Raw genomic sequence first — 13,786 nt, forward strand, 5'->3', positions numbered from 1 at the left:
TTCCACTTTCTTCCAGTGGGAGTTCTCAGGAAGGTTTAGGTTAAATGGGCCAATAAGGTAAAAGCATGTAGCAGAAGATTTTACCCTCTAAAGAATTTTTTTAAAAAATATGTCAGAGTATCTAACTGTCAAAGAATTTAAACAATAATACCTGATGTACAGACTGGAGTGCAGTGCTTAGTAATATGAAGATTGCAATCTCCCTACAGCGCACCTAGAGATTAATTGGGTTCAAAGCAATATGTCATGCAGGGCCGTCTAGCTGAAAAGTACAGCAGGGGAGAAACCTACAAACCTCTCATACTAATTTCAACAGAAAATCTAGGAAAAATTCCCCTACAAATTACCTCCACCTGTTTGTGGAGACGTAGAGACTTTATCCAAGAGGTATCTCAAGAAAATTGCATTCAAGCATTTCACTGAATATTTGTGGTGATTGAAAATTGTTACTGTCTCATGCTTGTTTGTCTGGCCTATGTGCAATGAGCTGGTAACATCAGTCCTGGTTCTGGTGGATATATTTCCATATCACAGAAACCATCATTGTGACTGGTAGTGTCAGCAGAGAGATCAAGGCTGGAATAGACCATCGAGACTGAATTGGCCTCTCAAATTCTAGAATTTGGAGGGCCAAATTCTGCCCTTAGTTATATCATGGGAAATCCGGAATAGCCCCACTGACTTCCATGAGGTTACATCATTGTAACTGAGAACAAGATTTGGCCTGGTGCCTGTAGAGAATCATTGAGACAGACGGGCAAGGCAGTATATAGAAGTTTATGCAATTATCTGTGCTTGGTCTGCATGGTGGCAAAACTCCCACTGATTTCTCTGGAAGCAGGACAGAGCTTTGGTGGGTTGTCAATCCAGCATGCGTCATGATCCCTACAAATAATAGAAATAATTAAAAAACTCAAGCATGAAAAAGAATCACAACTGTAAATCCACCTGCAGTTAGCTTCCTAAACAATAATTTGTATCTCACCTGGATAAAAGTTTAATTTCAGCTAATAACGTTTTAACAACCAAGGAGTACAAGGCCAATATTTTCAAAAGTGAGTGCCCAAAGTAAGGCTTCTAAGTCCATATATAGGCACCTAAATAAGCCTGCCCTGACTTTTGAAAGTGCTGAACACCTGTCAGCTCCCAATGTGTTCAAGGAGAGCATCTGAGTGCTCAGCAATTTTGAAAATCAGGCCTCTTATTTAGGGACCTAAATATACACTCAGGAGTTGAACTATAGGCATCCACTTTTGAAAATCTTGGCTGAAATAACTGCTTCTAGAATTTGAGAACCCCTTTGTGGGTTTTGTTGGGGGCCTGTTTTTATTGGTATAAATGTCACTCTTGATATTTTCCCGTCAAGGCTGCTGCTCTCAGTTTCTGTTTTGGGTACTAGTGCATGATGATGTGAGGGCACAGACATAACCTTCTGCAGCCTAGGGAGAGTAGGAGGAAAGGTAAGTATCAATTTTTTCTAAAATTATTGCATTATTTTACTAGATCTTTAAACTTTATTTAAATTCTTTATTTGGCAAAAAAGTGGGGGTATCATATTTTAATTAGTAGCCATGTCAAAGGAGAGCTAGATTAATTATTGGAAATTACTCTGTCCAGATGGTTTTAATTTTCACAGCAGGGAACCGGCCTCTTTTGAAGGTGATATTTTTCAAATTAAAATCAGCCTGGATATTACTCATACATGTTGTAGTTTGAAGGTGACATGGTGTGTCCTCTGCTTTCTAACCTACGCTGCGTTCACGTCTGTGTTCTGCCCTAGTGAAACAATCCTTTGGATTAAAAAGGTGCAGGTTGCTTATCTCCAAAATTAAAGCCATCAGAGGGGTAATAGGTGACTGAAGGAACTGGTAATGGGATATGAAGTCTTTTCATTGTTAGGTTGCCCTTCTGAATTCTCAAACCAAAGTGACCAAGAGAGTTGTTACCTGATGGTCAGCATCACACTTAGTAGTTTTAACAGAGGCTCTGAGAACTGAATGGACACAGAGAATGAATTACTCTCTAGCCCACAGAGGCAGTGCTTCCAGAAGAAGGTTGAGGAATGCTGTCAATGTGGGGGTAACTTGTATTGTTGTTGCCTGTGCCCTCCCTGTTCTGTAGATAAATGGAGGACTTCAGTTTCCAGAGCTTCCACGTGCACTATTTTCTGGTCCCTTAAATTGTTCACTCATCTGGGCAGAGTTCCTCTGAGGCATGTCCAAACTAACTTCTTGGACACCTTCTTGGAGCAGTGGGCATTATCGGGGGTTCCCTGCCTGGTGTCCTCTTCTGAATCCCTTGTTTTGACCTTGTGACCTGCACCCCTGTCCTTATTTGTTCTTTTTTTGTCTCCCACAATGTCAATTTCTGGTTTCCTTGGCCCCTCCCTGACCAAATGGGGTGGATTTTGGTGCCCATCCCCTCAGTTGAGGAAGGGTCCAAATAATCAGCAGTAGGTTGACCCACCAGCCCCAGTGATCAAGTAGGTTGGTACATTTCTTAGACACTGAAATATATATAATACACATAAATGTTGCATCCATCTGCTGTTAGACACTTAAACAATAATTTCTCTCTGCCTTGATATAGGTTTAATTTCACGGGATACCCTTTTAACAAATGAAGAATCTAAATAAATGTAACCATCTGTTGAACATTTGGTAACTGTAAGAATAAAAATACCAAAAATCACATCTCTGTCTGAGCTGCAGAAGGAAATCTCCATTGAGGGTTAAAGTTTGTGATATTTACACTGCTGAAAAAGCCAAATTCTGACTTCACAAGTGGGAAAAATATTAATGTGCTTAAATGAAACAAACTCGTATTTCTATCCCCTTGGTAAATCCTTACAGTGAACATATTTGATCGTAGAGGGTTTTACAGTTCTGAAATATGAAGGTCAAAAAGAATGTGACTTTCTGTAGCACAGATCAAACATTCTTCAATGTTTGGCCATAGCTGTATTTTTAGGGTAAGATTTAGTTTGTATGAATTTCCAGTACAGGGCCTGGGTTTCCATGCACGGACATTTAGACATTCTCAGGTTATATTTCTATCATGTCCGCTTTCTGTTCTGAGCTCTAGAGATGGGCCTGGGCCAAAAGGCCGGATCTGAACACCCCAAACTTTATGGGAGGATGATTTTGCTTTAACCTTGGTCTTGATTTGAATGTTGCAGCTGACCCCTAACTCTGTAATGAAACAAAATGAAATTCTGGATCCAAATGCATCCCCATTGTGGGGGTGGTTGTAGCTATGGGTTGTAGGCCTGGATGCCAACTTTGGCCCATCTCTGACAAAAAACTTGTGACATGGCAAGTGGCATTAACTTAGGACTGCACAGAGACATAAAATATCCTCCACCATGGAGGCAGGGCCAGGGAAACTCTGCACTTCAACATGGTGACCAGGTTAGATTGTGTAAGGCATTAAATGCCCACCCTATCACGGACAGGGTTCTAGACTCTGTCCCACAGGATTTTCACAGTGGTAGCTGGTGGGCTCCAGGGCATGCATACAGGACTTTTAAAGAGCCAGCGTCCTCATCAAAAAAGGCACCAAAGCAATGGGTACTAATTTGCTCCCTGTTGTTGGTTTCAGTGAAATTGCCACAGCCTGAAGGGGTCATGATAACCAAGCGCCCTTTTGTCTGTCTTGGTTAGGGCTGGCACACCACACGTTGGCCTGTGGTAATGAATTTAGTTTTCACTTTGCTGTTAATGGCATCATTCCTGAGAACGTAATTCACATGACCTTTTACGGGGAGACTCCCCTCCCCACACAATAATAATAATATAACTTTGTTAAACTGGGCAGTAAAAGTGTGTGTGTGTAAATTCTCAATTACACTGATGTAAATCTGGGTTAATCAGATAAAGTCAGTAGCATTATTTTAGATTTATACCTGTGTAACCAAGAGCAGAATTCAGCCTGTGGTAAGGTGTGTGGCTTGGTCGGTTGTGTATGATTTTTTTCCCCATATAGACTGTGTCTTCATTTAGTGATCCAGGTGGATATAGGAGAACTTCTTGACTTACCTCATTCATGCCATGACTTGGTCTGACTGCGCTGGTAAATGCCTTTTTTCTTCTTCCTTTTACAAGCCCAGCTTCTAGTGGAAACAGACACATTTGGCAGTCAAGTCCGGATCAAAGGGAAAGAGACAGACTTTTACCTTTGCATGAACAGGAAAGGCAAGCTAGTGGGGAAGGTAAGTGTTTCCTATTAATTCATTTGTAACATGAGCATTACCTTTAGCAGTGACTGCGAAGCCGTAATGATGTGTTCCGAACTTTGCCTGTCAACCCCAAATGAAAAGCAGGACTTGAGGAATGTGGAATTTTTAAAGCAGTCCATCCCTTTACCAACCCTTCCCCCACAATAAAATAAAGCAGCCAACCACCAGGATTTTATTACTGATGCCTTGGGTATGCACAGGTTTCCATTTTACAGTTGCATAGATTGACAAAAGATGTATGCATCTCAAAAACAATTGAGCACTCACATTACATGATATAAATCTCTTTTACCTTGGTGGTAAAAAAAAAATGTTAGGAACATGTTAGGGAGGTTAGCAGTGTAGTGCCTGTTTTAATAACAAGAGTCAGAATATACTGTAGCAAAACTAATATTGGAATCTGAACATCTTATTAGGGCTGGGCCCCACGGTTCTAGCATTACAGGAATATTTTATTACTTTGGATCCCAGCACAATAGAAGCATGTAACAAATTACACATATTTGCCTGTGTAGCTTAACTTCTTTGCTGAAGTCATATTTTTTTTAATTCATTAACTTGTTTTTGTAACTTACATGAGTTCTTTGTATTGCTGGTGAATCCAACATTAAATAATTGGGCAGGAGGCTGTCAAAGTTAAATTCCACCAAACGCACATAAAAAGCACTCACCCTCTGTACCACATGAATTAAAACACTGGCTAGCCCTGTGGCAGTGAAAAAGGGAAGCTGAGTTTTTTGCTTTGAGTCAACAAAGGCACTGAAAGCCATATTCCCAAATAGAAACCAGGTGTCCTAGCCACTCTGGTGAGATGTTATGTACTATGGTGGTCCCAGGAGTGACACTGTGTGTGGGGAGGGGGAGTCTTTTCATAGGGTGCTTTCCTATACCTTTACTCATGCAAGTAAAGGCTACTTTAAAGACTGATGTCTACATTACCTCAGTAAGTTGACCTAAACTATGCAACTCCAGCTACGTGAATAATGTTGCCGGAGTCAACGTAGCTTAGGTTGACTTATGCGGGGTCCTCACTATGCTGGGTTGATGGGAGACATTCTCCTATTGACTTACCTTGCTCTTCTCGTTCGGGGTAGAGTACTGGGGTTGACTGGAGAGTGATCTGTGATCGATATGACAGGTCTTCACTAGATCTGCTAAATCAGCCCTGATGCATTGATACCCAGAGCATCAATCCGGGGGGTAGTGTAGACATAATTTTCAAAAGCACCCATTAATTCTGGGTGCCCAACCTAAGATGCTGATAACCTGTTTCTCTGAAGTGTTGCACACTGGGATTCCATTTTAAATCAATGGGATTTGCAAATGCTCAGCATCTTGGAAAATCAGACCTAAATGCTGGATTCATCATTGTCCTTCACCTTGAGAGGAAGGATCATTCATTGGTTAAGGCCATGGCCTGGGATTTAGCAGAACCACATTTGATTTTCTGTTCTGACACAGATGTCTTGTGTGACTTTGGAGAAGTAACATGGGGCCATAATTTTTAAGTTATTTAATCACCTAAAGATAGGTGCTTAGTGGGATCTTCAAAAGCTCCTAAGGGCAAATGGGAGTTAGGTACCTACGTGCTTTTGAAAATCCTATTTGGCACCTATCTGTATCTTTAGGTGCCTAAATACCTTGAAAAATCTGGCCCTTAGCCTCTCTGTGCCTCAGTTCCCCATCTGTATGGTGTGGATAACAACACAGTCCTGCTCACGGGGAGTGTGGTGGGGATATATATGTTAACGGCTGTGAGGTGTTGAGATACCACAGCCGTGAGGGCCGTGTAAGAATCTAAGGTGGATTCATGTAAAGTGACTGTAAAATGCCGACATTCTGCTTCAGTGCCATTTACACTGGTGCAAATGACCACACATGATGCAGGCAGCAGCCAATGAGCCTTAGGGGTCTTAAACCGGATACCCAGAAACAGGCTTGTCAGATATCACTTTTGAAAATTTAGGCCTAAGTCTTTTTGAGAACCAGTCCCACAATTTGGCTCATTGGGTGTGATTCAGGACAATTATTTAGCTTGTTCTCTTCATATAATGGGATGTTTCAGTTTCTCTCAATATGCTTTTCATGATGTTAAGCTGGCAAACAGCTCATTTTAAAATAAATCTTTTCTTGTAAATATCATATCTGAGCCTTCCTGCCCCACGCCGGTAAAGATCCAGATTGCTGACAAGTTCATAAAACATGCCTCTTTGAGCAGGAGGGGGCACCGAACATTCTGTTTGGAAGGAAAATGTTCCAGACGCGTTGCCCATATTAACAGCTTCTCAAGAGCACAAACGAAAATAACAGCATGTCTTCTTGATACCAAAGAGTGTGGTTTTAATTAGTATCATAGTTTCAGCTCTTTTTGTGGCAAGAGTTTGAGGGAGTGTTTTTTAGACCGAATGCTCTAAACAGCTAGTAAGCCCCGAGGAAAACGTTAGATAAAAATTCATACCTGGGCTAATGCAAATCTCAAAGTACGTTCTGAGAGGAAATACGAAGCACACAATGATCATTTTGCAGTTGCCCCAGCATGTCCATCTGGCGACAGTGGAAATTTGAGGCAAAACTGGTTCTTTTTCTCTGCTCGTTTCCTCTTCCCTTACACTGCATAATCCGTAACAATACCAACAGATGCCATCTGGCTTTGTTCTCCTCCTCAGTCAGCATTTTTGGATTCTCCCCAGTTGAAAACCTGCTTTGAATTTAGTTCTTTTTTGTTTCCCATAATCACCTAGAAAGAATATTACAAATCGGAGCAGGTTGTTGTTATTCACAGCTGGAACGTCTGACGAAAGTGACCATTTCAGAAACTGGGCTCGTTCCCTGCCTTGGAGCTAGTTACGTTGCAGGCAAGCAGATTAATCCTAAGGGTTCAAAAGAGCAGCCTTCATTTTTCTTTTTCATCGACTCATTTACGTCTGTGCCAGCTCTTCTGAGTCCAGGCTTCCAATGTCGCTTTCTCAGCAGCTCAAAATCTGGTGTTTGCAGCATTGCTCTCCCTTCCTTGTTTCAGAGGGGCAGCCATGTTAGTCTGTATTGGCAAGAACAGCGAGGAGTCCTTGTGGCACCTTAGAGACTAACAAGTTTATTTGGGCATAAGCTTTCATGGGCTAAAACTCACTTTTAGCCCATGAAAGCTTATGCCAAAATAAATTTGTTAGTCTCTAAGGTGCCACAAGGACTCCTCGCTGTTTTTCCTTTTTTGTTAGTTATTCTTTGTGACTTCACAGCTGACATTGGCCAAAGGTCTGAAAAGTGTCACAGGCAGGATTCTAACTCTGTTGTCACTGCAGGCCGCTTCTGAGTTTTCCAAGATGCTGACCCACTACCTCCCAACTTGGGAGTCCCAAGTGCAATGTATGAAAACTGGAGACTAGGCAAGTGCTGGAAAGGGAATGACTGTTTTTCTGTTACAAGTGACCTGCGCAGCAGAAAAGCAAATTGAATTGTGCATGCTCTCTAGCTGCTGCTTGATGTTGTGTAAAGAAGGCCTAATCAGGTTTTTATTTGGTTGGTGATTTCAAATATTTGTTTTCTGCTTTAGTTATTTGTTTATTTTACCTTAGAAACAGCATGTCTTAATTTCCCTGGTTTTACTAGGTGTCTGTGGCCCGCTGATGAGCTAAGTGGGATTATGACATCATGAAGAGAGAGCAATTTAGGTGGAAGGGAACTGTTAGTTTTGTTTAAAACTTTGTTTTCTGTTTGTTTTTTGTTAATGCCCATTTAACTCAGGCTTCTGACTGACACTTGGGAGAAGAACGCTCTAAGTGAAAGATTTAACACTCTGGCTCATACAAATGAAAGCTGAGAAAGTTTCAATTCCAGTTTTCTCACTTAGTAATCTCTCCTAGTTGAGGATTTTCATGTTAAATAAAATCAGTTTTCCTATGTGTTCCAGACAGGATGATAGTCAATGGATAATATCCATGATTTGTTCTGACTCATTTTCTCTCTCACCGCTGTGTGCACACTGATGTATGTGTATGCACACACATCCCTTTTCTTTCAGACTGACTGCTAATTGTAATGACACAATAGCATCAGAGACACTCTGATTTACATCAGTTGACAATCTGGCCCAATTATTTTAGATGGTGCTTAATTCCATATCTTATGGCTAACCGGATGCTTAAGGGCTCAATATTTTTGCTATAATTGAATTTTCAGTGTGAGAGAGGTGAGGCCTAGTAGTCTGTGTGCAGGATCTCCTGAATTCTAACGCTGACTCTGACAGTGGGTGTTTCACACTGGAGCAGAAGATGTAATTTCCAGCTTGGGGAAATATACCCATGTTAGTTTTGATTGAGCTAAAAATACCCGTGTAGTTCTGGCAGTGTGAGTGGCAGGATGAACTGGCAGCCCCAAATACTTGCCTATGTTTTCAGGCAGGACCATCCTGAGGGCAGGTACCCACTCTAGCCCAGGGTCGCACAGAGGATTCAGGGGGCCTGGGGCAAAGCAGGGGGAGCTGCGGCCCTTGTACTCACCCGGCAGCAGTCCGGGTCTTCAGCGGCATTTCGGTAGTGGGAAGCCCTTCAGTCGCTCTGCATCTTCGTCAGCACTGAAGGTCCTCACCTCCCACTGAAATGCCGCTGAAGACCCAGACTGCCAGTAGGCCAGGGCATGCAGGGCCCCTGCGGGGCCTGGGGCAAATTGCCCCACTTGCCCTCCTCCAGGCGACCCTGCTTTCATGGCCTGTGGACTCGATCAGAGCTAGGACAGGTATGTCTCTCTGAGCTGGAAGTTACACCTCCAATGACTCCCACTGGGGCCTCAGACTAGTCGTTTTTCTTTCTGCTTCGGCTGCTCTATCTCAGAAATAGAGATAATAATACGTATAACGTAGGAGTTTTATGAGACAATGTTGGTAAGGGACTTGAAGTTAAGTGCTAAGTAATATTCTGTGTGCAATAAGGACTACAAAATCTTTACAGCAGGGAACGGCAGACAGTCATGCAAGCCAATTGCTGTTGGTTGGTACACCACTAAGCATGTTGGAAGTGTTGTGTTGATGCTGAGAACTTGAATTTTCATTTCAAAATGAGCATTGGAGACCAGGCTCGTCATGCCATGCTCCACCAGCTTGCTACCCAGTGTTCCTTCTGCTGCAGAATTAGGTGCTATATAGAATTTGAGGACGCTGTGACGTTTCCCCTTTGCTCCCTTATAAGGAGGTCCATGCAGCAGTCCATTGTTATGCAGCATACACGTGATTGGTTAGCCATATGAATGTCACCCTGGGAAGAGAATTCATGAGTTGGGCAGTGCATCTCCTGGAACGCACAGACAGGGTGGATTCATGTTCTATACTCTCCCATGAACAACAGCCTGGGTCCATGCACAGTTTGTGGACCTGGGCTGATTCTATGTGCACCACTGTAAGGCATCCAGTTCCTGCTTCTGTCCCACAGGTACCTATCCCCAACTGTTGCCCTAGCTTCCATCCCCAATCCCCTCCCAATCTGAGGTGTCTTCTGAAAGATGGTGGTCTGACTTCCTCCTCCCACTTCCTCTCTGGGACAGAGCCCCATCATGTGTTCTTCAGGGGTGATGGGTAGCCCTTCCACTCATTTTACAGCTTCTGGGGAGCTGTCAAATGAAAACCACCGTGCTCCCCTGTCCCAAATCTGTAAGAACCTCTGGGGTGGGAGCTCTCTCATCAGGCACTTGTGCTCCAGTGGCAGCTACGCTCTACAAAACACCCATTGACAAAAGCTGCTAAAGGCCTCAGAATTTGGCTGAGTGGGAGTTCTGCCTGAGTAAGGAGTAAGTAGATACCTCAAGATTTGGCTCCCTTTCAGCAAGTGGGGATTGGGATTGTATGACACTGTGGGCTAAAAAGAAAATGTAAGGTCACGTCCTAACAAAATCTCAGACCAATTACATTAACTCAGCTATTTACTAAGAATACAACATATAATAACGTGCAACATATCCATATTGTACAATTTGCTGTTGTGCGCCAAACTAGCACTCTAACTTTTACCATAGTGCTCTGAGTTTTTTTTAAAAAACCACAAGGACTTGAAATTCAAACTCCCCAGGAAATCACCTTTAATATTTTCAATATTTCTTGAGATAAGTTTGGAATTTTAAGGGTTTTCTTTTATTCCCCCTTTCTGTATCTTTTATGGACAATTTCCACCTCCTACCCCCTGTTCCTACTAAAGGGTATAAAATACAGCCACTTGAATGGTCTGGATTTAAACTCACTCTGCTATAAAAACAGATAAAGCAAAGTTTTACACTATATTCAGGCCTATACTAGGAAGGCTTTGCCAGTATCGCTGTACTGGTATATTATACTGCCAAAGTGTTCTTAATGCGAATGCAGCTTATAGTGACAAACCTTGTAGTTTTGCTAGTATAGCTTATTTCAGCATCCTGAGCAAAATAAGCAATACGAAGAAAAATCTAGTTTGCTGATCTAACTGTGTCTGCATTAGGGGTTTTGCCTGCACAGTTGGTCAGAGATCACACCCCATCATAGCCCTAACTGACACAGCTATGCCAGCAAAAGAAGTTTGTAATGTAGATCTGACCTAAGAAACTTACCATTTTCTTGTTGCTTTCCAAACCAATTTAATGTTACCAGCATGTTGCTAATACCATATGGTAAGGATCTCTGTAGTTTTGCAAACTGTTGCTTGATGCCAAAGACTGTTTTGGCAGAGCTTTATCACTGACTCCTGCCAGCAGTGGTCTTTAGGGGAAAGTAATAATTTGGCGTTGTTTACATTACAGCAAATGTAATGGGGAGTTTCTTGAAGTGTGTGTGTGTGTGTGTGTGTGTGTGTGTGTGTGTGTGTGTGTGTGTGTGTGTGTGTGTGTGTGTGTGTGTGTGTGTGTTTTAAAACGGGAAGGTTAGGGGAAAAAATAAATCCAACGGCATCAAAAAGTGAAGGTGTTGGTTATTGTCCAGGCATGCAGTCCTGGTTTACAGGAAACGGGGTGTCTTCTTTTACAAGAACTTCAGTGGAACTCTCCATGCAGGATGGGAAAACCCCTTCAGGACAAAAGGAATTTTTTAAGGGCCAGGACTATCTGGTGGGAAATACGGGGTGGAGTTCTTAAAAGCACTCAGCACTGGCTTAGCTGCACCAGTGGGAGTCTTACTACTGACTTCTTTGGGAGCCTTGGGAAAAACCATAAAGCACAGATTAAATAAAAACACTATGTCATGGTAACATTAAGGGTCTGATTTAAATAGAGATGAAGAAAGATTCCAAGGTAAGGTTGGAACTGTGCTCTTAACTCACCTGAATGTGCCTATGCAGCACGCATGGTGCATGATTCTCCTCTGCATGTCTGCACTTCAGATCTCTTCTCTGCAAGAGGATTCTCTGTTGCCAGTCAGTGTGAGTTCTGAGCATGGACCAAATGCAGAGGGTGCCACAGAGAGCTGCGGTGCTGATAAAAAGGTGTGCATGTGGCAATGGAGAATTCTGCCCATAGACCTAGAGCTGCATCGAACTCTGCCCTTCTGCTTTGCTGGGGTTTGTTGGGCAAACATTTTTCTCCCAGTTCAATGTGCATCAGATTTGCCCCCCTGAGTTTGGGATTAAAACTGACCCCAAACTTCAAAGCGATGTGATAATCAAAACTATCAGATTTCACTTGGCTTTGGGTCAGAACTGCAAATTTCACAATGTTTTGACATTAAACAATTAGTCTTACCAGGTTCACTCAGTCCTGGACCCATGCTCATTCAAAAACCTCATAAACCCTAGCAATTCCTGGACTTAGCACTGTGCTTGCTACAAAACCAGAACCAAGGAGTGTTTGATGGAATCTGAACTTTAATTTCATACATTTTTTTTAAAGCTCTCTTGTCATGAGCTGTCCTGACTGGCACTTCCTTCAGAGGCAAGGCGTGGCAGGGTTTTAAATTACTTTTGTGAGTTCAGTCAGGGCCCTTTTTGAACTGCAGTGTGATTCTTCATATTCAGTGAGATTTGTTCTTCAGGTGAGCTGCTCCTGGCCCCTCTCCCTCCTCCTTTACTTTCTAAGCTATGTCTTTACGCTTCTCTTCCTTTCCCATTTTAATTGTCTGTGTAGACACCCCAAATGCCCTTGAACTCTGAGGAACTTTGGATGTAGAACTCAACTGCAGTATTGCTAACCCAGAGTGTTCAAAGATCAGGAATCTGGCTTCCCAAAACCATGAGATTGGCTTTAAAATGTTGAGATTTGAACAACAAATATTTGGCTTTTTCTTTGTCTTCTTACTCGGGTCACATTTTCGGACTTTCCTCTGCAGCCATGAGGGCAAGAAATGTACTATTATTTTGACCAAAAAAAAAAAAAAAAAGTGAAATTTTCATGCAATCACTTGATTCCAGAAGCTTGTGATAAACTCATGAGAATTGACAACACTATGAACTTCATAGCTTCCCCCATCTAGTATAGACTGAATCACATCCCTCAATCCACACACTTCTGATCTCTGAAGAATCTGGATCTGGGTCCAGTTGCTGCAATCTCTAATCTTTTCAGTGCTTCAGTCATGTGCTACGTGTTCTCAAAGGGTGGGTGTGGGTGTTACACTGCATGTATGTTATTATATGCACTCAGTTTACTTGGACATGCAGTATGTGCTTGTAGTAGTTGTCATAATCTTTTCCTGTATATTTAACATGAAAAATATTGCATAAAACATCATTCAGATTAAAAAAAAGGTTAAAAACTAAGGAGCAGTCCCTTCCTCTAAGGCTGTCTAAACACAAAAGTTGTACCATTTTAATTATACTGGTCAAGTTAAAGTGCTACAGCTCCCCTCTAGTGTGGATGCAGCTATACCAGGATAATAGTGCTGATATCAGTTTAGTGTATTCCCATACAGGAAGGGGAATAAGTTATATTGGTACAAGAAACCTTTTATACTGATATAACTGTGTCTGCACTTGGCGTTGTACTAGCATAACTATTTCCATAAAAAAAATCATCCCCCTAACTAATGTCGTTATACTGGTACATAAACTGTGTGTAGACGAGGACTAAGATATCAAGTTACTGGCATGTAGTAGCCCCTGAGCAAACGCCACTGTGAACAAATTATTTCTAGAAGCCTGAGCAGACTCAGTCTGAGCTGAATGCTTGGGTAGTTAATAAGTACTCTGCCTTCTCTCCAATCAGCCTGATTTCTGAATGCTTCTAAACATTACACACTTCCCACTCCACCCAAGTTCTACTGGAGCATTTTGTGCATCCAGAACAATCAGAATTAAATTGGAATGTTTCTTTCATTGATCACATGCTAGCTCAAGGTACTGTACCCATAGAGTGCTGAATTTTGAATGGGTTTTCCAAGAATTCTTGCTATGAATAGCATTACACCATGGTACTCTACCAGAAGAGTCGCTTATCGCCCTACTGTTAAGGCCCAGTGAAACTATTCTTTTTTACAAGGAGGCTGATTCATCACAACAGTGAGGTGACATAGTACATTGCAGTGACTCCTCCAAAATGGTAGGAGTTTATACAAATGAACTGTATCTTTAGGGTATTAACATTTGCAAGTAGCAGTGGTTCTGGTCCTGC

At 42.1% G+C, this 13,786-nt stretch overlaps 1 protein-coding gene across 1 annotated transcript in view; it reads left to right on the top strand.

Moving 5' to 3' along the window:
* Window positions 1-13,786, top strand: part of FGF18 (fibroblast growth factor 18) — a 110,486-nt gene that overhangs the window by 75,352 nt on the left and 21,348 nt on the right. Inside the window, exon 4 of the mRNA XM_050962857.1 lies at window positions 4,104-4,210. Coding sequence (XP_050818814.1) covers window positions 4,104-4,210 — 107 coding nt within the window. The remainder of the gene's footprint in view (window positions 1-4,103; window positions 4,211-13,786) is intronic.

The sequence above is a fragment of the Gopherus flavomarginatus genome, chromosome 7, assembly GCF_025201925.1.
Source record: "Gopherus flavomarginatus isolate rGopFla2 chromosome 7, rGopFla2.mat.asm, whole genome shotgun sequence".
Taxonomy (NCBI): domain Eukaryota; kingdom Metazoa; phylum Chordata; order Testudines; family Testudinidae; genus Gopherus; species Gopherus flavomarginatus.